The 26,334-nt window shown below is 50.6% G+C and overlaps 2 protein-coding genes across 4 annotated transcripts in view; one reads left to right on the top strand and one right to left on the bottom strand.

The window, feature by feature from the left end:
• Evc (EvC ciliary complex subunit 1) overlaps positions 1 to 10,251 on the top strand; it is a 37,525-nt gene extending 27,274 nt beyond the window's left edge. For both annotated transcript variants that reach the window (XM_041636447.1, XM_041636448.1), the window contains 7 exons: positions 338 to 544; positions 1,527 to 1,671; positions 3,347 to 3,476; positions 6,268 to 6,394; positions 7,743 to 7,836; positions 8,509 to 8,620; positions 8,978 to 10,251. In XM_041636447.1, the coding sequence (XP_041492381.1) occupies positions 338 to 544; positions 1,527 to 1,671; positions 3,347 to 3,476; positions 6,268 to 6,394; positions 7,743 to 7,836; positions 8,509 to 8,620; positions 8,978 to 9,062 (900 nt within the window). In that variant the 3' untranslated portion in view covers positions 9,063 to 10,251. The remainder of the gene's footprint in view (positions 1 to 337; positions 545 to 1,526; positions 1,672 to 3,346; positions 3,477 to 6,267; positions 6,395 to 7,742; positions 7,837 to 8,508; positions 8,621 to 8,977) is intronic.
• A 3,309-nt stretch (positions 10,252 to 13,560) lies between these two features.
• Positions 13,561 to 26,334, bottom strand: part of Crmp1 (collapsin response mediator protein 1) — a 53,794-nt gene continuing 41,020 nt past the window's right edge. For both annotated transcript variants that reach the window (XM_041636544.1, XM_041636545.1), the window contains exons 8-14: positions 26,137 to 26,257; positions 25,227 to 25,383; positions 22,887 to 23,028; positions 21,629 to 21,799; positions 19,155 to 19,334; positions 16,686 to 16,851; positions 13,561 to 14,589 (exon numbers count right to left, since the gene is read on the bottom strand). In XM_041636544.1, coding sequence (XP_041492478.1) covers positions 14,498 to 14,589; positions 16,686 to 16,851; positions 19,155 to 19,334; positions 21,629 to 21,799; positions 22,887 to 23,028; positions 25,227 to 25,383; positions 26,137 to 26,257 — 1,029 coding nt within the window. In that variant the 3' untranslated portion in view covers positions 13,561 to 14,497. The remainder of the gene's footprint in view (positions 14,590 to 16,685; positions 16,852 to 19,154; positions 19,335 to 21,628; positions 21,800 to 22,886; positions 23,029 to 25,226; positions 25,384 to 26,136; positions 26,258 to 26,334) is intronic.

The following is a 26,334-nucleotide window of genomic DNA, read 5'->3' as shown; positions in this document are numbered from 1 at the left end:
AAGTTGGACCTAATTTCAGCCTGGCTCTGCTGTTTGCCTTTTAGAAAGTCACTCAGCTTCTCTGAGCCTCTGAGACTTTGTCAGTCCTAATAGTCAGGCTTCACCATGTTCTAGAAGGATGAACAAGGCCCTCATTTTGTGAGGGTCCATGGATCACACCAAGCCCACGACTGATGCTCAATAAATGTCTTTGGATGAGGGAGGGGACTATCAACAGACCCCTAGGCTTATCCTTGGGGCTAGTGTTTCAAGCCTAGAATCTGCCCACCCTTTCTTTCCTTTCCCCAGCCTTCAGCCCAGCCATTCTGGCTGGAGAATAGCTTGTCTTCCCTTGTAGGAAGCACGGGTCCAGGAGGAGGCAACCAGACTGGAAGATGAGGCACAGCAGACAGGTCTGCGGCTCCAGCAGCAGCTTTTTGCAGAGGTTCAAGAGGCAGGGCAGCTGCTACAGATGCACTCAGAGAGGGCCATCGGGCAAGCATTGTTGGTGCATGCAAGAAATGTGGCCAGTAAGGGCCGAACAAGGGACAAGGAAGACTTCAAGGTGAGAGCCAGGCCCTGTCCTTTGACACCAAGGGGCAGGAAGAATGGCATTTCCCTGCCTCTCTTTGAGCTTCCAGCCTATGGCATGTGCCTAGCTTGCCAGCCAAGAATCACGCAGCCCTGAGCTGTGGCCTGTCAACTCTAGTTCTGTATCAGCCAGAGGCACACCTGGCTGGCTTCCTTTTCCACTGTGTACTGCACAGCAAAACCGGATCGCAGCTGAGTGGTATGGCTTTCCCTGAGGCTTTGCAGACAGACTCTGATGGCTTCATGATCCACAGCTCAGCTTGGATGAGTGGGCAGTGGCTCACTGTTTCTGTTGCTTGCCAGGGCTAAGTGACAGTGGTCAGAATAGTGACAGCGGTCATATGAGTGTGGTACAACATCTGGGTTGTACCACATCTGGGTTGTCTCCACCCTGCTTCCTCAGATTCTACACAGCCCAGGTTGGATCCTCCTTCCAAATTTACAGATGGGGAAAGTGAGGCTTCTCATTGTACAAAAGCCACCCTGAAAGCATGGCAGGTAGTGAGCAACAGAAATGAAGCTGGAGCCAGGTCTTGGCTCATCTCCAGTGCCCACCCTATATCTCCTTGGTTATCCACTGGATCCATGAGGTGAGAGGTCTGACCGAGGCTGAAGGCCATGGTGTCTGTGGCCAAGCAAACACAGATATGTACAGTCTGGCAGGATGACGGAACCGATGGAGTCTCTTACCCAGTAAGGCTTTGTGCTAATGCTCAGGAGGGAAATGACCCACCCCCAGCAGGCTTCCCAGTGTGACATCTGATTGGCCAGAACTAGATTAAAACCACTATCTTGACCATCCATGCCAAAGGGAAGTAAGATCATCATGACTGGCTTAAAGTAACCATGCTCACCCTGCCTGAGTCCAGGCCAGTCCCGGTTGGAGAGAGGGTAGAAAGTTCAGTGCAGGGCAGGTGTGACTGTCCAGGTGTCCCTGTCTCTCCTGCTTACCACAGAGGACGCTGGTGGAGACGGTGGTGGAGAGTGTGTATGTGACCAGCACCAGTGTCGGTCACCTCGTGCAGGCATATTACCAGCGCATCGGGAAGCTCCTGCAGGCCCACGAGGAGCAAGTGCTGCAGCGCCTGAAGACCCTGCAGGGTAGGTGTCTCCCCAGTGGTGACTTTGCAAGAGGGGAGTCGGTGTGGCCCACCTGGGGAATCCAGTTTGTTTGAGCACATGCATGTGTGCGTGCATGCGTGTGTGTTTCTCTTGTTGACTCAGAAGCCTTTGTAAAGGGTCAAGGGGGGCAAAAAAGCATGTATATACCATGCAGCAAGTCTAGATGGTGTCTGAGAAGTATCTGGGATGAATGCTTGTAAGTCCTGCTGAGAAACAGAAGTCGTTCCATCTTTGAGCTTCCTGGTAGCCAAAGAGATGCAGTAACCGGGAGTAAGAGTGGGCCCAGCAGAGCTCCTGAGACCCCGAGAATGTTCTACCCAGGCCTTCTATAGCTAATCCCTTCCCACTGCCATACCTGTGAAGCAATGGATGACAGCCACCCTTTCCACAACAACTCTTAAATAACACCCAGAGCTCCCTCGGGCTCTTCCTGCTTCCCTGCACGAGGGTCCTCAGAGCAGCACTGACTCCGCAGCTCACACACTTTACTGCATTTCCCCCGGGATGGCCTGGGATTGAGCCCCAGGTGGAGAAACAGGAAGAAGGTCCTGGAGTACCGTTTGTGTCTGTCACTGCTCTCAGCTGGGCTCAGTTGCCACCTGCTTCACCCTCCCCTCATTCAGGAGGGTTCAGCCGAGATCTGGAATGCGCTCAGGAATCCACCAGTGACTCAGGGTTCCCCATCACAGTTTTTCAAAGAGATTTGGGCTTGCTTAGCAAGGGACACCTGCACATCCACAAAGCAGTCAGTACCAGGACCTGTCATCTCCCCTCACTAGGCCTCCGCTTGCTATCTGTGGGGTTATGGCTGGGCTCAGCCTCCTCCTGTCCTCTGAGCTCTGACAGCCCATTCTCCTGCTCCCTGGCTTTGCTGCAGGTATGTGGCATTGGCTTCCCTGCCAGAGTGCAGCAAGCCCCCTCTCTTGAAAGGACTGTTTCCCTAAGGAGCAGGGCCCATGAAGCCTGTTCATGACTCTGCTGGTGAAGCCCCTCTGTGCATGGTGGCTGCTCAGGCCCAGCAGGTCAGCAGCTGCTGGGGACCTCACTACCAGCAAAGTGCAGAACCACATATCACCCTCCCCCCCCAAAATACTCCTTTGGTATTGGGTTATTTGACGGAGGGGCATCTCCGGGAGGGTTGTCTGTTGTCTGTGGTCAAGCTTGGATTACTAGGTAAAGATGGCACTAAAGTAATTATGCAACAGACAGTACTCTCAGCCAGGGCAACACATAATAATAATGTCACAATTTTTCTGAATAGGTAACTCCGCACATAATAAAGAGCTGCAGGCAATGAGTGTGAGATCAAGGCCAGATGCCTGCTCCTAAGAACGCTCACACTTGGCGTCCCAAGACCCACAAAGCCCCAGTTCAGCTTGCTAAACTCTTCTCCCTGCTGCCTCTGCCTCTGGAAGGTTTCTGTGGCAGCCTCTTACTGTGGAAGCTTGCTTGTCACTTCTCCTTGCCCCTGACAGAGAGCTAGAGGGGAGCCATGGGTGCTTTGCACTGGCCTTCCCCATACTGGTGCCTGTGACACACTAGGAGAGTGGGTGTGTCATGCTCACCCCTTTCCCAGGCCCCCAGCTTCACCCCAGGCCTGGCAGAGTCTACCTGTCAAAGACACACCTTGATTGCCTTGTCTCTGTGGGTCCAGGTGAGAGAATCAACACTTACAAGGTGTGGAAGAAGGAAGAATTCAGTGACCCACCATCGGGGAGCCAGACAGCACCATCGGGGAGCCAAATAACAGATACCCATGGAGCTACCCAGGCGGTGCAGCAGAGGTGGGGCTCGGTTGTCTGTGGGGTCCCTGCATGGGGTGTACTCTTCTCTACATGGTGGATTTGGGATCCTGAATGGTTTGCCTGTTGGTGGGTTCCCTGGCAGAGCTGCCTCACAGCCAGCTCTGAATTCTTTCATTTATATCTTGGGCTCTCCAGGAACCAGCCTCGAGATGAGAATTTGTGTGAAGACTAATATGTGTGTGTGTGTGTGTGTGTGTGTGTGTGTGTGTGTGTGTGTGTGAGAGAGAGAGAGAGAGAGAGAGATTGAGAAAGAGAGAGTAAGAGTACAGGTGTGTGTGGCAGCCCAGGCATAACCTCAACTGTTGTCCCTTAGACACCATCTACCTTAATTTTTTGTTTGTTTTTAGAGACAGGATTTCTTTGACCCAGAACAAGACAGGTCTCAGTGGCTACCTGGTCTAACACCACGTGGTTTATGAGAAAGAAGAGCCAGCCTGACAGAGAGGATACTCATGGTCTCTCCTTGAGTTCATAGTAGACTGAGCTTCCTTGAGAGTCAGGGGGGGAACATGCTGGAAAGCTAGGCATTGCTGTGTGACAGACATTTCTAAGGAGACCTTCATGAAGACAGAGCTAGGCCATTGAAGAGTAAACAGACAAACCAGAGGTTTCCTCCTCATTATTCCATGGATGAGAAGAATCAGAGTGACAAAGAAAAGACTGTATCCCCAGGATAGAAAGAAGGAGCTTTGGGGGTCAGTAAAGAGGCGGTAGATCAACTTATTTAGGGTTTGTGCCCAAAGGCACCAGAGTCAGCATCCTAGCTGGGTCTCCAAGACTGTGATGGACACCATGACCAAAAGCTATTTGTGGAGGAAAGGGTTTGTTTGGCTTCTGTGTCCATCATGAAAAGAAGTCAGGACAGGAACTCAAGGCAGGAACTGATGCAGACGCATGGATGAATGTTGTTCACAGGCTTGCTCTTCCTGGCTCTCTCAGCTTGCCTTCTTCTGCAACTCAGGGCCACTTCTCCAGAGGTGGGACTGGCTAGACCCTCCCATACTCACCATTAATCAAGAAAATGCCCCCACCAGCTTGCCTACAGGCCAATCTTCAGGGGCATTTTCTCAATTGAGGTTCCTTCTTCCCAAGGGACCAACTTGTTAGTGGCCAGTTGACAATAAACTAACAAGCTCAGACAGCATGCAGCAGAGGGACTCACACACCCACACTTACTACAATGCTTTCCACAGTGCTCATGGTATCCATTCACCCCAGAGGCCCATCAGTGGATAAATGGGTGAAACAAATGTGATAAATAGATAGAGATAAATATACTTGATAAAGTATTGTTGACCCATTACAAAAACATGGCATGCCATTTATGGGATGGAACAGGTGATAACCATATTAAGTGAGATAAACCAGACTCAAAATGACAAGCACACATTCTCTCTTAGGCAGAATCTAGCTTTTTAAGAAAGCATGAAATTGGAAGGGAGCTGTTATGGGAGGGGAAGGGATCGGTATTGGGTGAGGGCCGGGGGATAAGAAGTGGATGTGAGCCAGTGCAATAATAAAAGTACATGATGTGTATGTGTGGCAGTGTTAGGTCACAGTGACTGTCTGGCCAGAAGTACTTTAATGAGAAAAAAGGGGACAAGTAGATAGATCATGGGTGGGAGATCATGAGTGGATGGAACTTGGATGGGTGGATGAATTATGAATAAATGGATAAAGAATCATGTATGGATTGATGGATCGTGGCTGGTTAGATGAACTATATAGCTGGGTGTATATGGATGGATGGATCATGGACAGAGTGATGGATAGATGGAGATGAATGGATAAGTGGATCATGGATAGATGGATAACTGGGTCATAGATGGATTGATGGATCATGGGTGGGTGGAATGGATAAATGGAAGGATGGGTGGATAGACCATGGATAGACAGATGGATCATGGGTGGAGAGATGATTTGGTCTTACAGGATGAATAGAAATTTACAGGCCAAATGCAAGGAAGCAAGGAAAGGTATTCCAGCAGCCTAGAGAGCAAGCAGAGGGCGAGACTGCATTCTTACGCCTGTGTACCCCAGGACATGCCTATTGGTGCTAAAGGTGACTTCCGCCTTCAGAACTAGTCAACCTTTCTGGAAATTGCCCCAGAGATGGAAAGGAGGAGAATAATAGCCACGGACTACAGGTCAGGAATAGATGTCACTGTTTTCAAAGGGCCAGAGCACGATCTGCTGAAGAGGGAGAGAGGGAAGGGGTCTGTGCCCAAGAGAGAAGGATGCTCTCAGTGTGAGGGACCTGGCCTCTGCCCAACCTCCATTCCTACTCTCAGAGTGAACTGGCTGCCATAATAAGGTTTTCTCAGACACTGACCCCAGAAAATGAGCTTCCTTGGTGGTCTTGGAATGTCTCTGCCCTTCCTTCATGGGAACCTCTCTCCTTAGGTAAGATTTTCTGCCCTTGAGAAGATGCCAGTGTGCAGCTGTAAGTCCCCACCTAGGAATGTCCTGACTTTGCTTCTGTCCTGCTGATGTCCCCAAATGTTCCTAGGAATCTAAGTGCTGTGTGCATGCAGGATATCTTAAATATCACCATGCTTTAAGGCCGTGCAGCCTCAGGGTCAGAGTTGAACTGTTTGGAAAATGTGACCGCGGGAAGTCACACACGTTTTCCTGGCTCCTCTCCAGGCTCCAGGACACACGTGCAATGAAGGGTCACAAGTCCGTGGTATAGCGTGTCTTTTGGAAGGGGTTTGTAGGGACCTCTTGGCCCAGGGTTCCAACAGTGTTAACAATCCCTTCATGCCACCAGGATGCTGTCACGGCAGAAGAAATTCCTGGGCCAGTTCACACAGCACCAGCAAGGCCGCCTGAACTGTCAAAAGGAGAAAGCGCACGAGCTCGACCAGCTCGAAGCCCAGCTTGAGACCCAGCTGCAGGTAGTTTGGGGGATGTATCACTAGAGGTGGTGGCCTAGGGTACAAGGGAGAGGCCGCACCTGGGCTTACAGCCAGCTGCATGGGACACTAAAACAAAACAGAACAAAACCTGTGGCCCCTTCTAAACCTCTCCAACTCTGTGCCTCTCTTTCTGTGACATCTTTGACTCTCTGAGTTCCATTGGCCAACACAGTGTGACTTCGTGAAGAGAGCATGAGCCCCTTGGGGACATCAGGTCCCACATAGCCCTGGTGTATGCAGGGCATACGTGCTGAGCAGCCCATCTGCCCATGGCTTTGGACGTAGTAAAGGAGTGAGTAATTCCCTGTGTGTAGACCGCCACCAAGACGGCTGCAGGGTGTGGGAGCCACCACCTCTGCCTCTTGGGCAGTACTGACAGTAACTAAGGCTCACACTCCAGGTAGAGTATTTAGGGAGGCTTAGCTCTCAGACCATTTAGTCCACAAAAAAAAAAAAAAAATTCCCAACCTGGAAGATTATGTGATGTGACTATACCCCGAAGTATCTGTCTTAAAAACAGGGGAATGACAGGATGCCTTAAAACAAGATCAGAGCATGACAGTATGGTTCTGCAGGTAAAAATGACTTGCTGCTCAAACCTGGACCTGCGCTCCATCACCAGAGCACACAGTGGAGGGAGAGAACTGACTTCCGGAAGCTGTCCTGTGACCACGATGTGTACACTGTGGCACACAAACACACACACACACACACACACCACTACTACTATTACTACTACTACTTCTTATTACTGCTACTGCTACTACTATTACAAACAAATAGATAAATAAAATTTAAAAGAAAAATCAGAATTTCAGAATGAAGGCATGTGACAGTGATTTGGCCTTTTCCGTGTCCATCTGGACAGGAGTGGCAGTAATGATAGCGGTCTTAAGAATCCTGTGAACTATGAGCTTTTATTCCCAGGGATCCATTGCAAATGGTAGCTGATCTGAGAGCTCTCAGCACCCTCTCAGAGCCACTGAGGTGGTAGCTGCAGCGAAACTTACTACGGATAGGGAAACTAATGTTAGGAAACCATGGCTTCTGGGTCTTCTGGCAGCCGTGTACTGGAGGGGAGCAGAGCAATGGCTGAGTCCCCAGTGTCCTCGTTTGTGGACAGGGCAATGGGACTAGGAGAGGAGACCCAGGTGTCTAGAGGGGCACCCTCCGTCTGTCCTGATCCTATCCTCATGGGGTTCTGCTTGGAAGGTCCTTTTCCACACTGGGACATGGGATGTCGTCACCAGCCATCCCCCACCATGTAAGGCTTCAACTCGGGTGAGGGGCCGAGATTCAACCTGATCGTCTTCCATTTGTCTGTCAGGAAGCTGAGCAGACCTTTATCTCAGAGCTGGCGACACTGGCCCGAGTGCCCCTTACTGAAAACAAGCCATTCTCCAGCAAGCGAACACTGCCAGGTAAGTCTCTGCACTGTGCTGCTGCAGCGGGAAGGGCTCTGAGCTCAGAAAAGTGGATGCCCATCTACAGCTATAGAGCTTAGATGTGGATGCCAGTCCACAGCCACCATTAATCAGCTGTGTAGCCTTGGGGGCCCTGCACAGCTTCTCTGGACTTCCCTGCTCTCTGCACATCAGGACATAACAGAGACCCTGGTTCTCTAGCATCCCATTATGCCGGTTCCTGGCTCTACTCCTCTCTGACCTCATCTTATTCTCATCTCTGTTTTCCCATCTGTCAAATGGAGAGATGACACCTCTTCCCCTGCCAGAGATACATCAGCAGCATCCCAAGCTGATGTCATCTGGTGATGGGAGTGGTTCACGAGTGTTGCACACACATGTTCTGGCCAACACCTGCACTCTGCCCTCTCCCATTCCTGTCTCCTGGATCCTGGATGCTGTGGGTGAAGCAGAAACAGAGCCTGGTGCACCCAATTCCATCCCAGCTCTGTCAAGAGGAGGCTGTGGGGTGTGGGGATGTTCCGCTTCAGGATGTTCAACTTGCTTAGCAGTGATGTGAGCACAATGGGTACGAAGTCCACCTGCCCACCAGGGTTGCTTACAAATCGTGGAGGCAGGAAGCACCACCTAAAGTCACAGAGTCATCCTGGGCCTGTCTGTCTTCTACAGAGAAGCCGGTAAGGACCAAAAGAAAGAAGCCCCCACCTCGGGAGAGAGAGGACCTGGGGCCGCCCAACAGTGATCACCCTTTGCAGGCGGACCATACCACAGGACCACTCAGGTGAGAAGGATCCCAGCCCACTGCCTTTCTCCTGACTTCTGTCAATTGTCTGAAGTCTGAGAGTGAGTGACCCTTCTCGGAGTACTCCTGTGAGGCCCAGGAAATGCTGGTAATAAAATTGAGAATGATGGACAAGGAGGGACCATAACAGGAGTTGTCTGCATTGCTGGGAATCATCGCTGGTGAATCAGCTCTGGGGCTGCTGGGTCAGCTGAGCCAGTGTCTCCATTCTCCTCTGGTGCTGGGTGGCTTCTGCTGGGTTTTTGCACATTGTGTCCATCCCCGGAAGTTTCTCTTCTTCCGGCTGGATGGTCCTGCATCCACAGGGCAGCATTCACGTCCCATCTGTGTCCACAGCAGCAGAAGGCTGGGTCAGCAGGACAGCGACGCTGGTGATGGAGAGAACTCGAGAAAGATGATGCAGAGAAGAAGCAATCTGTAGCTGGAACCCTGCTGAGATGGACCTACTGTGCGCCTCGCTTCCTCTGTGGCTGCAGCCTTGTGGTTCAGATTGGGCCATGAGTTGAAGGCTGATCTTGAAAGAGGGAATGCCACCTACTTTAGAAAGTGGAAATGGCATGACCACCAAGTGCCTGGGATGACCGGAGGTGGTGGAGACAGGCCTTGGAGAACCTCGGCTTCTGCCCTGGTGCACTTTCCCTGACTGCTTCCTCTCTCGGGAGCGCCCTCTACTCCTGCCCTCCAGCCTCACGGTGTCCTGGTGCTACCCAATGGCCCTTGGTTCCCAGCATCTCCACAGAGTCCTACCTGCCAGGGTCTCAGTATTACTGGTGTTGTCTGACCCCAAAGTCATTGTTTCACCCCCATTGCTCCATTGTCATGTCCTGCCAATGTCCCAACCAGGACCAGCCAACTTTTGCTCTTGGTAGCTATTTTGGTTCAGGAGTCCTGGGACCTGGTTACTCAAGGGTGTCAGAGTCTCAGAGCCTGTGTCCTTGACACAGCCATGGAGTTTCAAATTTATAGGCCTGTTCTGAACTGTTTGGAGCTTGGGGACCGACCACCCGTGCCTGTCACATACGACGAGATCTCCTCCTTGGGCATGGAGGACATAGGAGAATATCTCTACCCTCAGGCTTCACTGAGGAGGGAAATCTTCCAGCAGCCAGCAGTCCCTCCCTTGAGGAGAGGTCCCCAGGTCACCTGCTCCTCCAGAGGGATGAGAAGGACTTCCATAAGCTTCCAAACCAGCCCCACTTGCCCCCCAGGTCAGAGGTCTTTCCCACTCAGGGGACAATCTCTTTCACCATCAGGTATCCCCAATCATGACTGTCAACATTTTGGGTGTGATCACTCTTTGCTTGGGTGTGAAAGCTATTGATGCCAAAGATGGAGTCTCTCATGTCAGACCCAGACCCACGTGTAACCAGGAGGCTATGAATGGCACACACTGGTGCATTTGAGATGAGCACTGGCACACATGAAAACACTGCTTCACACTCTTGCCTAGAGACATCAGTGTGCCTGCGAGTGATGCCTGAGGCCAGGCACTTCCTGTGGGCTCGGCTGATGCAGCATCCAGCCTTCCTTCTTCTTCCCTCTACCATTCCCCTGCTCCTGCTCCTCCTTGCACATGAGCCATCCCTGACTCATTCCGAATAAAAAACCTCTAGCCCAGGAGTTGAGTTGTTTTTGCTGTTTCAGGCCTGTGGGGACTGAGTCTTTCCTGTGCATTGTAGAGCGATGGTCAGCAACCCTGAAGTCTACCCAACTGTTCATCTCTGGTATTTCTCAGTGATAGGTCAATGTGTGCCTCCCCTGGGCAAGCCCAACACTGCAAAGCTCAACAGTGCCATAGATTTCTAGAACACGCTGGCTTCTGTGACCCAGTAACCCCTCTCAGGGATCTTCTGAACTTTCGGGGATTTTAGTTTCTTAAAATATGAACTAGAACTGGCTAGTTAGAAAGGTGGCCCTCATGGAAAGCATGTGTATGCATTGTGTGTATACTTTGTGTATGTGTGTGCGTGTATGTGTGTGTGTGTGTGTGTACATTTGGAGACCAGAGGACATCCTCCCATATGGCTTCTCAAGTTCTATCCACCTTTGTTTGTTTGTTTTTTGGCCAGGCCTCTCACTGGCCAACTGACCAATTAAGAGAGGCTACCTGGCTTGCAGTTCCCCGTGCTTTAAGGACTGGGACACTCACTCCCCCTGTAATCATCCTTTTAACCAAACCAACCTTGTCTGCACAGACTGGTGTTCTCAGCGTGAGTCTACAGTGCCCTCTGGTGGCTTTCACGAAGCATGTCACCCGAATATATGGAAAAGCTATGGTTTCTTTCCTGCAGAATTCTACAACACTGCTTGCATGGGAATCCCCCTATTGTCACCTAAGTCCTCTGGTTTAAGGGTGTGAATGTGACAAAGACAAATGATGTCCCTCACCTCCTCCAGCACCAAGACTGGCTGGTAACTGAGTCTCTTAGGGTTTCTATTGTGTGATAAAACATGATGGTCCAAAGCAACCTGGGGAGGAAAGGGTTTGTTTCATCTTACACTCTGTGTCACGGTCTGTCGCTGAGGGCAGGAACCTGCAGGCAAGAACTGAAGCAGAGACCTTGGAGGGACACTCCGTGGCTCACTGCTTACTGGTTTGCTCCTCAGGGCTTGCTCTGCCTGCTTTTTCATAGCATTCAGGACCGCCTGCCCAGGGGTTGTCTCACCCACACTAGGCTGGGCCTGTCCACATCAGTCACCAAGAAAACGCCCTACAGATTTGCCTCTAGTCCAGTCTTATGGAGGCATTTCCTAATTGAGATCCCCCTTCTTGGATGACTCAAGCTGGTATCCAGATTGGAAAAACAAAGAGACAAACACAGCCAGCCAGTACAACTGATCCCTTGTCAGCTCGACACATGAACACATTGTCATTGACACACATGTTGTCAACTTGGCACGATAACACATTGCCACTCAGCTTCAACCTTTCCATTCTCATTTGCATACAAGATGCCACGTCAATATTAGAATCATGACATAAAGCAGTATATCTTCAAAAGTTCCCGCCCCTAAAATCCACTTGGAAGGTTTAGTCTCTTTAAAATATCCCAAGTCCTGCTGAGGAGAGGGAGGAGCCCGGAACAAGGAGAAGGCATCAGGGATATTGCAAGAAAACCCACAGAAATGGCTAGCCTGGTTCATGGAAACTCACAGAGTCTGAATCAACAACCAGGGAGTTTGCATGGGACTCACCTAGACCCTCTGCATGTATGTGACAGTTGAATAGCTTGGTCTGCTTGTGGGACTCCTGGCAATGGGAGCAGGGCTGTCCCTGGTGCTTTGGCTGGCTCTGGAAAACCTATTCCTCATGCTGGATTGCCTTGCCCAGTCTGAGTACAGGGGGAGGTGCTTGGTCTTATGGCAGCTTGATGTGCCATGCTTTGCTGATGCCCAGGGGAAGTCCACCTCTTTATGAGTGAATGCAAAAAAAGGATGGATAGAGGGAGGTGGGGGGAAGTGAGGGAGGGAATAGAAGGAGAGAACAGAGGGAGGCTCTGGTCAGAATATAAAATTAATTTTAATTAAATAAAAAGTTTCCAAAGTCTCTTTGGAAAGTATCTGAAGTCTCTAACATTCCAATGTCTCTTAACTATGGACTCCTGTTTTTAAAAAGAAAAAGGAAAGGAAAGACTCAAAAAAAGAAAAACCCAAGCTAAATACTTCTTTACTCCAAAGAGAACCAGGGCAGTCACAATCAGAACAAAACAAACCAAAGAGCAACAATGTAAACAGTTCAGACGTTCAGAACCCATTCACAATCCTGTGGATTGGGAAGAGCCTGTACAGCTCCACTTCTCTGGCTCTAACTACAGCCCACACCCTGATCTCCTAGGCTCAGGCTGACTCCACTCCACACATGCTACTGTCTCTGGTGGTTGTTCCGTGGTACTGGCATCTCTGAAATGCCAGGGTCTTGTCTGCATCTGGGCTGCGCCTTCACTAATAGCCTCTTTAAAGCTTTCTTCAAAGACTCTAACCCAGCCATATGCTGCCAAGCCTCAACTTCTCTCCATGACTCCTTGATACCGTTAAAGCCAGGACCTCTCCTGCATTCCGGAGACCACACATGGGAAGGCAGCTCAGAGGGGAGTTAGGGATACTACAGAAGGGGATGGCTGGCCTAGGAGAAGCCCTTGTCCAGTACCTGCCCACATGACTTCATTCCCAGGTCATCATTGGAGACCACAGCTCCTCAGGAGGCAAGAGATGGTCAGATTCTGGCTTTCTACAGAGTTGGTACACAGCCCCAAAGTTGGGGGGGGGGGAACAGAACCTCATTTCCAGCAGACCTTGAGCACGGCCTGGCAGGGATTTTGAAGTCAGTAGCTGGGCATGAAGAAAAGACTGTTTGGGTGCCCAGGAGATCCACAGCAAATTCCAAGAGGTCCTAGCCTCTCATAGAGTCCTGCAATGTTTTTCCCTCATGGGAATAGACACCACAAATAAGGATCTTTCCCCAGAAGCCAAGTTGGTCTAGCCCCATGTCCTTTCCTACGGGGCCTCTGTGGAACTGTGGAGAAAGATGGTAACCTCGATTTGCAAGGGTGCCCTTCACTTGGGGATCCTTGGGGTTCTTTAAACCCAAGCTGACTTGGTTGGAGGGCAGTGTGGCTCCTTATAGAAAGGTACAGCATCTTCTGGGTCCTCTACTCTGGGGAGCAACATGGAGAGTCACTGAGAACTTCTGTCCTTAGTGACCCAGTTCCTATGCAGCCCTGGCTGTGAGCTGAGCTGTCAGTCAGCGCATATCCCAGAGGCCTACCTATTGATCCAGGGTCTTGACCCATCTCTCCCAAGGCATGTGCTAATCGTTCCCTCCCACCTGTCATCCACAGTGTCCCCAGTACTTGGTCATCACAGAGTCGGGATGACTGCTAGACCTTTAATCCACCCAAACAAAAACACCCAGTCAGGTCAACGGGCAATTTAATTTCTTTATTTTTTTTTCACAAGCTTTGAATTCAGAAATAAGAGCCACCAACAAGTCAGTTATTAAGTAAAAATGGAAGTGAATACAAAGGAAAACTGTACAAAACTGTAAAAATCTGATTGCCCCCTGACCTCCTCGGAGGAACAGGGACTCAGGCAGCCTGGCAGAGCTGTTACCCCCCTATCCTCAGGCCTGAGGCGGGGGGTGTCAGGACACCCCTTTCTGGGTGCGAGCCTGGCTGGGCCCAAAGCCCAAGGCTGGTTGGAAGAACACACAGACCAGAAAGACACCATGGCCAGGTACAGGGACCGGGTTGCTGACGCGGGACATGGGTGATGGAGCTCTATGACCAGGTGGAAGGCTTCCCTGCCATTCTTCATATTCACAGGTCTCAGTCAGGGTGGGGATGGGGACGACTTCTTCCCAGTGAAGACTCTCAGGGAAGAGCCTTCATTTTTAAGAGTTTGGGAGTCTCCCCTGGGGGCTAAGGTCTTGGCATCGTGTTTATGTCGGTCCTCGGCGATGTCCGTCAGCCGCGCTCAGACTTGCATACGTAACTTACTAACATGCATCCTATCCTAGAACAGCTACAGGGCGCAAAGGAACCATCACTCAGAGGGGCGTGGAGCAATGGAGGGGATGGTATAGGACAATGCTACACCTGGGGATCATCACTAGGAAGGGAAAATGGAGACACCATGCTCTGAGGTGGAGTCTGTGTGAACACACACTGTGGGCAAGGAACTTCCAGGCAAACACACCACACTAGTACCACTTCTTCCTAAACAGAGGAGGAAAGAGCATCACTCAGTCTCCCCTCCATCAGTACCAACTAAAACTGTGGGCTTCAAAAACACAGACAGGAAAAGGAATGGACATTTTCCCAGAATCCTTCACTCTTGCGTTCTCTGGCTCATCTGAGGTCAACCGAGGCTGGTGATGTTAGAGCGGCCACCAGGGGGAGCCACAATGCGGTGGCCTGTACGCCTTGGATTGTTGTCGTCTATCTGGGCACCTGAAAGAGACAGAAGGCCAATAGTGTGTGGGATAAGACCTTGGTGTGCCGATGCCCAGCCTCTGCCCTCCCCACCTTTGTGGGTATTGCACCCCATCTTGAAATGCTCATCACTCTAATCCACCTTCAAGACCCTGTCCAGGTTCACTCAGGGAAGCCTCCCTGACCTGTAGACCTGCCTGATCTCCCCTGGGTACCTGCCAGCCCTCCCAGGTCTCTGACTCCTGCAGAGTGAGTTCCTACTGTGTGCAGGCAGTCTTGGGGCACTGGTTTGTGCTGAGAACACACAATGCTATGATGGATATGTGTTTTACCCACAATTCAAAGCTAAGGGAGTTGAAGCTCAGGCTGAATGCCCTAAGGACACAGACATTAGATTGAGAAGATAGGACTCATGCCCACACTGCCTTGTCCCCAAAGCCCGCCTTCCTTTGACAGTGTCCCTTGCTCTGGTGACCTGTGTCTGCTTGTGGACTGTCTTCTCTTTTGACCTTGACTGTACAGGGTCTGGCTAGGTGAGCCACTGAGGTGAGCCACTCTAGGTGAGCCTTAGAGTGCAGATCTTGTTCTCCCTGCCATCTCACTGGCAGCCATCTGTCTTCCTGCTAACTCAGGATGCAGCCTGTCATTCTGCTCCCGCCACATAGCCCGCCACACCAGGTCTGCTGGGTGACTACCATGAGAGTAGCAGTTAACACTAGCATACTGCACCTATGTACTGTAGCACTGTCCTGACTCGGAACTGGACAAGGGTGAACTTGACAGCAATGTAGGAAAACCAGCCATGTCACTGGCAGCAATAGTGACCCTTGGTAAATGTCTGTGAGGCCCCGAGAGCAACACCATGGGCTTCAGAGAGAAGGAGGGCCTTAACACAGGCTTGTTATTACATGGCTATCTTTATTCTAAAGATTTTCTATTCACATCTAACAGTAGATCTACAGTGTTTAGTTGCCTGATGGGACTAGAGAGCCAGTCTGCAAACTGGTTGTGAGATGCTACTGTCTCCAGGACTCCTCACAGCATAGAAGGCAGCCCTCTGTGCACACCAGACAAGATGCTAGGGTTGTGTGTGGGGTCTCTTTGCGCAACAACGTCAGCCACCTTTAACACCAGAATTGCACTCAGATGACTATTCCAAGAAAGGATTGTGGAAAGAGTGGTGTCCCGGGGTCCCCTGACCCAAGATCCACTGCATTCTCGCTGCAGAGTACCTCTAGTCCTCCAACAATTTAAAGTGAAATTCCATCCTTCTCTCTGCTACTGCCCCACTCTGTTGCTAGCACACACCTTTGTTGGTATGACCCACTGACCTACTTTAGCCCACTACCTGTTTTTACAGAGCTCATGAGCTCATGTTCATGTTTCAAATGGTTGCATCTTAAAAATCCATTGACTGCAATATCATAGCCTTTGAACTGTGAAATTCAGCAGGCTTCGCAACTCATCTGAAGCTGTCCAGCTGTACCTCACTCGTCATCAAATCCTAGGACCCTACACTGGCTCTAACAACTGGGATCATTTCAAGGACTGTGCACTGCTCTCTCTCTCTCTCTCTCTCTCTCTCTCTCTCTCTCTCTCTCTCTCTCTCTCTGTGTGTGTGTGTGTGTGTGTGTGTGTGTGTGTGTGTGTGATGCTCCCTCCTGTGGTCATCTGATAGAGTTGCAAGTACATGTAATCCTGGTACTTTGAAACTGTATTTTGCAAAACTTCAAACAATACCAGAAACACAGCACCACCATGTAGGGATGACATAAAATCCAGATTGTGCTTCCTAAGCCTGGGGGTGCGGGGTCTGCTGAGGGCCAGGCACAGAGCATGTACCCAGCAAATGACAGGACCCCTGCCTCACACCCATCCTTGGGTTCCACACTTAGCTTTACGGTATGAGAGTGGTAACATTCCCTGGCATGCTTAAACCCAGGGCTGACGAGTGCCAGGTCAAAAATCAACATGCTGTGCTGTACCTAGAAACATTTGCCTATGCTGTGGCTCAGTGCACAGCAAAGGAGCGTGCCCCTGGCCTTCCCGCCTTCTCCACTTATGCCTGAGGCCATGGGCCCCTTTCCACAGGAGCCTGGCTACCATGAGATTACCTGATAAGCTGAAGTTGGACTGGTGGAGGTTTCTGATAGGTGGGGGCTGGTGTTTGGAAGGTGAAGATTTGGCAGAAGGAGCAGGAGCGGCATGTTTGGGTGTAGCTGGCACCTCGTACACAGGGCCGTCGTACATTCCCCTGGAAACACCGTGCAACCCGAACACCTAAACAGAAAGAGGGAAGGGGTCAGATTAACATGTGTCTGTGCCTCTGTCCTGCCAGCAGGGGGCCTGAGGCCATCTTGCTGTACATCACATATGCTCACACAAGCAAATGAGTACACACAGACATGTGCTGTAGTGCAACACGGCTATACATTTACATGCATGCATATGCTTCAGAGATGAGCACATCTGTTCACATGCATGCACACAGAGATTCACGCTGAGGGACCTCAAGCCATTTCTACACAGACACTTTCCCTGCCATCCCTCCTCTGCAGCTCCTCAGACTACAGTGTTCAGGGGGCCAGTTTTCCCATCTTTACAGAAGTACACAGGGAATTGAGGGCAGGTGGCTTGTTAAAGAAGAGAGTGAGGAGAAGGCAGGGAGGGCAGAGGAGTCAAGGAACTCCTCAGTGATGACCTCAACAGGGAAAGCCATCCCCATCCAGAGACAGAGAAGCTGTCAGCCAGAGCCCACACAGCCCATAGCGGAGACGGGACCCATGGGGCACTGGAGATCTCGCACAGCACAGAGAACCTCAGGCCGGAGAACAGAATTCATCCATGGCACCATACAAGGCCCTCTAGGGGCTAGTGGTGGCAAGGAACCATTCCCTGACCCCAAATCCAGGCCCCTCCCCCAAAGTTGGCAGGGACTGCCTTGACCTGTACCACTCTCCTGTCCCAGGGCCCTGTTTTCTGATTACCAAGGCCTCCAGTAACTTGTGCCCCTTCCTCAGCCCCTGCCATCTTGCTTCCCACGGCCTCCTTCAGTCACCACCCTTACCCTGGGCTCAGAGTGGCTAACGGCAGATTCTATGCCCATTCCCAGCCTGGCTCCTGCCCACTTCCCAGGGATGAGAGCAGGGAACCCTAAGTACAGCAGCCTGTCCCACTGATGTAAGCTGTCTTAGCATTGGGCCAGGTATTTCCTCAATGGCAGTTAACTATTCTCCATGGGCCTCAGTTGCAGAGTGGATGGAAGTGCTACAGTCCAGCATGCTGACAGGCCTTGGTGAGGAGCGGGCATCCCAACCATTCTGGTACCCAAGACCCCAGGTCACTCTGCCCCTCCCCAAACTTAGTCTTCGCACCTGATGCACAGAGCCTGTGACGTGTGCCTCTCTGGTGCTGACCTTGTAGCAGAGGCAGAGGGACGGCTGACAGATAAGGGCAACTCTGTGGGGCCTAGGGCTGGGAGACGGTGTCTGCCTTTCCTGTCTCAGTAGTGCTGCCATTGAAGTACGAGGATGGGAGCACACACACGAACCCACATGCACCGTGTAAATTGTGCATACATGTGTATGCACATCCCGATATACAAGGCACACACCTGTATGTATGCATACATGTTCAGTACATACAATGAACATACATGTATGAACAGCACACTCAATGGGCACATACTCACACACATGCATACATGTATAATATACACAATGGATAAGTTAATGCATACATACGTGTGTGCACAGTACACAATAAGAACACACATATGCATACATGTATAATGCAAGCAATGAACAAATGTACACACATGCATGAAAGCACATTATACACAATGGGTATGTGTGCATATGTGTGCAATGCATGTGATGAGTACACATGTACAGTACACAAAGTGGACACATAAGCATGCATTCAAACTGCACACAAGAAACAGAGATACACATGCAACATACACAGCTGGCCCTTCTGGCATGTGTCATGTGAGTAAAAAGTTTATATGGTGACAGGAGAGTCACAGACAGGGAGAACAGCCACAGTAAGGAGTCCAAAATTCCCTTCTCTGAGTCAGACAAGGACAGTGCCTGCTCTGTGCTTGGCTGGAGCCTTCCAAGGCTGAGTCTCAAGACCTTGGAGATGGTAGATACAGATCTGGCAGGAGGGGAGGATGAGAGGGCTAGGGAGGTCAGGAGGGAGCCAGCCCTCAAGGATGCTGGGCTGTGCATATTCTCACTGTGATGGCTGGGTACCCAGGAAGTCTTTCTTGACCCTGAGAATCAGGTTCTAATCTAATGAGGCCCTCCAGCAGGCCATGTGTGGATCCTCCAAAATGTTTCAGGACAGAACTCTGTGTAGCCCATGGGCACCTCTCCCAACACAGCCTTCAAAGCCCAGCAACCCCCCCTGACCTTGTCTGATCACCTGAGCCTGAGATACAAGCCCACTTCTCAGAAGAACAAACAGGGGTACATGCAGCCGTGTTCATCAACTGTGCTCAGGAAAGAGGGGATGAAGTGGCCTTCAGCTCCCCAAGAAGGGGATGGTACAGCGCAAGGGTCCTGCACGCAGGTGCTCACCTTGTTCCTGATCCTCACGCGCTGGTAGAGGTGCTCTGGGAATGGCTTTCGAGGAATGAAACGGCCCATGCCCTTGCTGACACTGATGTTCCCATCCTCAAAAACAATCTTGCCCTGGCTGATGACCACCAGAGGCGAGCCGTGGCACTCCATGCCCTCAAAGATGTTGTACTCCACAGTCTGTGAACGCAAGAAGCCCAGATTTACTTCTGCACCACACCCAAGGCTTCCCTTGCACCCGCATGGCACACACAAAGTACTGTTCCATTATGAGCATTGTCAGTGACTTCTTCTCTGTAATAGCCCACTGTGCACAGCACCTGCTGGGACCGACTGTTAGCCCTTACCCTGGGCCTCTAGAATGGGAGCCGTCTCCTCTGTGGACAAGCACTGTGGACATTCTGGCCGTAACGTACATTTCCGTGACATTATCTTTTTCAGGGGAGAATTTCCTAAACTAAAGGTCAAAGGATGGGCTTCCTAAAACACTTGGAGTATACCATCAAATCACATCCCAAGGACTGGGCCCAGGCTGCCCTGCTGGGGGAAGGTGAGGAACATTGCCCACTTACAATATGTGCACAGGGCAAATTCGTGCTGCCACTGTCTCATCAGCCGGGGAGACAACAGCCTGCGTGATGGCTCAGTGGGAAGGGATGCGTTTGCTGCCAAGTCTGATGACCTGAGGTCGGGCTTTGGGACCAGTTTGGTGGAAGGAAAGAACTGACTCCCTCAATACGTTCTCTGACCTCCATATCCCAAGTTAAACACACACATGTACATATAGTTAAAAAAGAAAATAAAGGGTCTGAAGAGATGGCTCAGAGGTTAAGAGTACCGGCTGCTCTTCCAGAAGTCCTGAGTTCAAATCCCAGCAACCACATGGTGGCTCACAACCTTCTGTAATAAGATCTGGTGCCTTTTTTCTGGTGTGCAGGCATATATGCAGGCAGAGCACTGTATACATAATAAATAAATTTTAATAAATAATAAATAAGTAAAAATAAAATCTTAAAAACAGCAAAAGAAAAAAGTAAAACAGAACCTCTAAAATCCTGCACTTGGCTTGTGACACATGAAGAGGACAGTCAATACCATCAGCCAACCGCCACCCTCCAATGGCTTTTCACCTATTCTTTTCAATCACGTTTACTTTTTTAATCAATTATTGCAACAGTGGGTCATGCGTGGTTGAAAACAACCAAGTGGTTGGAAGAGTATCTAGAAGAAAAGCTTCTCTACCTCCGATGGAGCTGAGTACCTTCCTGTTTGTGACTGTCCCGCACCCAAGTGCTGTCTGCACACCATGAGAGTCTTTCTTCGACTCCTGACCCAGACAGCCTCAGCAGGAGATGAAGTCTGAGAACTCTTTTAAAGTTCTTCAGCTGTTGACCTGAGTCCCATCATGCACTTGGGCTACCACCCATCTACCCCCTTCCCAACATCCCATCTGTTTGATGCTTTTGCTAAAACACACTGTGCGTGTGGTCCACAGGTGTGATCATGTCATCTGTTTGATGCTTTTGCTAAAACACACTGTGCGTGTGGTCCACAGGTGTGATCATGTCATCTGTTTGATGCTTTTGCTAAAACACACTGTGCGTGTGGTCCACAGGTGTGATCATGCCATCTCCATCCCTCAAAGAGGTAACACTAGATTCCAGAGTTGGCAACACTGTGAGTCTCCCTGTTGCTGTAACAGCATCTAGGGGCACACAATACACCCTGGAGTCTCTGCACTTGCCCTCTCAGTGCTCTGAATTGCAGCTGGGAGCAAGAGCGGGTCTATTCTCCCAGCAACACGTACATCTGTACAAGCATTACTGCACAACTGTTTCTGCGCTCCTCTCTATTCATTAGGCTCAGAGTCTCCCCACTTGCAAAGAACCTACCCTTCCTTCGGTGAGTGGCAGATCTCCAACCCCAATCCCCAATCCTCGCCCTGAACTTTGTATCTCATACCATGGTGTGTGTGTGTGTGTGTGTGTGTGTGTGTGTGTGTGTGTGTGTTGGCAGGGGGACTATACAGTCAATTTTGGTTATTTTTTTTCTGTAGCCTATCACAAACAGGACAACAATTTTTCCTGCAGATTCCAAATTTTGTGCTGCAATTTCTATTCAAAGCTGTTATTTTTAAAAGGTAAGCTGGAGCCTGGAGTGATGGCTACAAGGGGTTAGAGCACAGGCTGCTCTTCCAGGGAACACATGGCCAGGAATAGATGTATCTGCCCTGTATGCACAGCCAGGGAGAGGCAGAGGGAGGAGAGCGTGTTTGTAAGACCACAACCGCAGCCTGGCTTAGCCAGGTCAAAGGACCTTCTTGGAATCTCTCCAATATAAGTGTGAGTGGCTAATGGAGACACATGGCAGATTTGGGAAGTCCTGGCATCACTTTTAACCAGAAGCTTCTGAAATAACCCAAAGGAAAAATCACCCACCCAAGGAAAGAGTCTTGTGGATGAGCTGGGACTTACTGATTTATGGCTTTTGGCTGTTATGGTCTTCATCTTGTCCGGATCCCAGATGACTACATCAGCATCAGAGCCCACAGCAATCCGACCTTTCCTGGGGTACAGGTTGAAGATCTTGGCTGCGTTGGTGCTGGTGACGGCTACAAACTGATTCTCATCCATCTTGCCAGTAGCCTAAAAATCAAGACCCAGACATTGAGGAGAAGAAGAGATGGGTACAGACCTGGGCCTTCCAGTGGGGTCCTCACAGATGGAAACCAGGCTTCATTAAGAGACTGATCAGAGCAGGCTAAAAGGAACCTTAGAGACCTGCTGAGACCTGCACACGAGCCACCATTCTCGGCCCAAGGTTTATAAAAAGCAAAAACTGAACCCAAGAGATAGCTCAGTCTATAAAGCGTTTGCCACATAAGCAGGAGGGCCCGAGTTCAAGGTCCAGAACTGATGGAAAACACCAGGCACAGCAACACACACCTGTGATCTTAGCATTGGGAAGTAAAGATAGAAAGGTCCCTGGGGCTAGGGCCAGCCAGCCACATACCTACTCGGTAAGCTCTAGGCCAGAGAGGGACCCGTCTCAAAAAGTTAGGTGGGAGAAGCTGGAGAGACAGCTCAGTGGTTAAGAGCACTGTTTTGTTTTTTTTTTTTTCTGAAGAACCCAGATTCCATACCAGCACCCACCTGTGAGCTCACAACAGTTCATAATTTCAATTCCAAGGTCTCCAGGACCTTCTTCTGGCCTCCAAGGGTACCAGTCACATATGTAGTGAACAAACATACATGCAGCCAAAACACGCCCAACACAATAATAGTAATTTCAAATAAATAAGTAAATAAGGTTGGGACTGGCAAGATTGCCTCCCACCAAACCTGAGGCAGGAGTTCAATTCCTGGCACCTGGCAGGAGGAGAGAGCTGACTCCCAGAGGCTGTCCTCTGGATGTCACACAAGGCACCGACCGTGACACGTGTGCACCCATGCTTACACATGCGCACATGACGGTAGACACACAATCTACAGAGCCATCTCCAGCAAGCTAAAGCCCTCTTCCGCCCACCAGCCGCTTTCCATCCTTCATTCATATCACATCAGGAGGCAAGGACTCCACAGCCTGGGGCTGGTTTCCCAGGAGCCCTCTGTTCCCATCTATACCTTCAGGTAAGAAAGGAAGATTTGAGACTCTGGAGCCCATCCCATTGTCCTGGGTGGGCCAGGCAGGGTACATCTAGACTCTTCCAGGAAAGAGGCGGGGTAGACTTACCACTGCCTTGTCCCAGACAACAGTCATCCGCTCCTCTATACCATTGACGCCCTCGGGGATCAGAGTGAAGTTGTCCTTGCCGACAGCTTTCTGGGCGGTACTGTAGGGACAGTGGCCACTACCTGTGACCTGCAAGTCTCCACTGGCAAGAGCAGAAAGAAGGTGGAGTTAAACTCACTGTGAACAGCAGTCTCTGGCATGGGTCACTCAGCACAGGAGTGCTACTTCAAGTCCCAGTGGGGCTAATGGAGGTTTTAAAGAAGGCACTGGGCATCAGGAATTGTATCTGAATGCTTTTTTCTGGTGTTTAGAATTGAACCCAGGATCTAACACATGCTAGGCAAGTGCCCTACCCATGAGCTATGTTCCCAGCCCTATTGCAATAGAGAATAATACAATCAGTCATCCAAAGTCAATCTATCAACTCAAAGCTTGCTGTGTGTCCTATATGTCAGAAGTCTCCCATCTATAACTCAAGCCTGACATCTCTGCATGTCACAGGAGAGTCACACATACTGACATGTGTCTCTTAGAGTGAGGTTGCTGGCCTGTGGCAGCTGGGGCTTCTGTGCTGGGCTCATAGAACAAACACTCTTTGTGGGTAATAGCCGAGGGAAACAGATCTCTGGGTTTGTCATTTGGTCTCTAGAGAGTTTGGAAGCAGGGACCATCGGATGCATCCAGAGTCCAAACCTGGAGCCTAGAATCAGTGAGGATAGGATTGTGACTTGGGGCTTGCAAATGCAAGCTGAGGCTGTCCTCTACTTTATAGTGTTAGGATACATAAGTCACTTAGCTGCCAGACACACGCCTAAGAACTGTCCTGTTTAGGATTGTCTGTACTTACATGTTTAGCAAACCCACATCATATACATGCTCTGTGCTTAGAATGTTGTGAAGCCATAGTGATTGCCAGCAGACCATGGCATGGTGGGTATAGAAACAAGACCACAGCAGGTAGGGACAGGAGTGCTCCAGATGAGCTAAACTGCCATTGTAAATCTGACAACCAGAAGTTATCTCTCCAAGAAGAAAGCTTCCAGCCAAGGTCGGGAAGCAGTAAATACCAACTGAGAGACGCCATGAGAAAGTGCCAGGCAGCGTGTGGAACAAGCACCAAGGCCATGAGACACGGTGCTTTCTTGGAGGTGTCATTGTCAGCCCCAGACTGTTAAGCTGGGCAGAGGGAGTCAGCCTGGAGAGAGGCCAGGTGATAGTCTAGTCAAGGAGTGGGGTCCAGGATATGCTCTGCCCTCTGGGCTCCACTTTGGGAGGAGAAATCATGGAGGTGTTCTATTTGGTCCCAAGGATAGCTAAAGTGCTAAGCACCATGGACAGTGACTAGGGATGGCATCTTGGAAACAGGGTTCTGTGGAGACAAGAGGTGCCAGCACACTGAGCCAGAGTGGTCATGACCAATGGGGCAAGACATCGTAAGTTTCTATGGACTATGGTCATGTTCCTGCTTTTCTCTGAGCTGGCCAAGGCAGTGGGACAGGAGATCCTGGGGAGATGAGGATTCTTTTTGTAGTTTTGTCAAAGTGTCAGACATTTACAAGTTATGGGCTTGGGTGCTGAGTGGGACCCTGAGTTCACCAGCAAAAGTGTCTGTATCATGTGGGGACAAAGATTTCCACATGGTGCTCATCCCAGAGTCTCCTTGTTCATGCACACGGTTCCTTATATCGGGAAGTCCTGTCTTACCCCCAAGTTCAGCCCCTACTTGTATCCTCCACAGAGCTTCATTCAGCCCTCCACCCTCTCCAGGACAGCCTGTCTTTAGCTCACTGTGTGGTCTTACACAGCCCTCCTCTCATGCTGGCTGATGGAAGGGATGGCAGTGGCTGTGCTCCACTATGAGAAAAACACTAGACTTTCCCAGTGACAGTAGCTGCTCAGTGAACTCCCTCTTATCGGCCCTGAGCCGCAACTAGCCCTGTGCGAACAGGTTCTGTGCATGGGGCCAAGGAGCAAGCTGGGTGGGACAGGGAGCCATTACACATGCTGTGAAAAGCCCAAGATGACAGGACCAGTATGTGGCAAAGGCAGGATTTGAATCCTGGTCTCTCATTCCTAGCCCTGGAGGCTACCAACCACACCTAACTGTCTAGAACACAGTGGGTACATAAGCAATACCAAAGTGGTGGGAGGAGATGGCCAATTAATGGGAACAGTCACTGGGGGAACATACCCTTGGGTCCAGGAAGAATTTCTATAGTATTGTTTTCTGAGCACAGACCCCAAGCCTTCCTTCTGTAGGGTGCCTAACCAGCCTGTGGTTTTCAGCTGTGGACTCTAACCCCAACCCCAGCCCTAAATCCCCGTCCCCAGGGCTCTCACCAGGCCAGCAAGGAGGTCAAGTAGTCAGGAGTGGTGGGGTCTGGACTCAGGGGAGGGGAGGTCACAAACGCAGCTGCCTTTGCCCAATTCTTGCTCCAGTAGTGGGTGCCATCAGTCCCCAGGCTGGCAGCTATGGGCTCACCGAAGACGAGGGGACCTTGAAGAGGCAAACATAAGGGCTGTGGTTATAGCCAATAGTGTCCATGCTGACACAAAGGGAGGGTCTCGGGCAGAGGAGACTGACTAGAAGCCAATAGCCTGACATCTTCCTCAAGGGTAGTACCACGAAGTACCCCTTACTGTGAACACCAATTCTGTGTCCAATAAGGACAGCTGACCTAGGCCAGCATGCATTTATATCCAACTACTGCTGTCCCTGTACTATTGACGCTGGGACAATGCCTTCCTTCATCCCAACCTACAACTGGCTCTCTTCCCTCAGTGTGTGGTAACCCCGAACATACATGCCCAGTGTGAGTACTGGACAGAGTCCAGGAGAGGGGCAAGCCAGGTGGAGAGTCCAGGGGGTAGTCCCTTCCCCCCCCCCACCCGGAAAAGGGAGAGAGAATGCAGGAGGACCTCCAGGCCATTCCTGACTAACCATCAGCTTGTGTGAAGCCCAGAGAAAGTCACTAAAGCCAGCAAAGAGCCAAGTGGTCTCATCTGGTCCCTGGAAGCAGGGATGAACATCACTAATGAAGAAGTGAGGTTCGGAGCTTTTCGGGGATTTGAAGAGGTCTCTGATGGCGGGCACACTAGCAGTCAAATCTAAAGCCAGCTCTGTACTGTGAACCCCACATCACCCCTTATAACCATAGAGGTCATGGACTACCAGCTCCTGGGAGACCTCTGCTCTAGAGTAAACGTGGGCATCCCTCCGTCATCCCTCGAGAGGACAAGCACCACCTGCCTTTCTTCCTGGCCAACGCGATGATGTCCGCAGCGCTCTTACTCATGACCTTCGTGATATACACGGGGCAATTGATCCGGCCTGCGATGGCAATAGCCCGAAACACGGCTTCAGCCTCCAGCTGGGGACATAGGAAATACAAAGGTCACAGGAGGGAGGGGACAGCCATGTCCTTCCAGTCGCCTTAAGTGTCCTCAA

Source organism: Microtus oregoni, unplaced genomic scaffold (assembly GCF_018167655.1).
Source record: "Microtus oregoni isolate MIOR12 unplaced genomic scaffold, Mior012 000049F_ref0000343, whole genome shotgun sequence".
NCBI lineage: Eukaryota > Metazoa > Chordata > Mammalia > Rodentia > Cricetidae > Microtus > Microtus oregoni.
The sequence above is the reverse complement of the archived record's forward strand: the minus strand, read 5'-3'. Positions and strand labels throughout refer to the sequence as shown.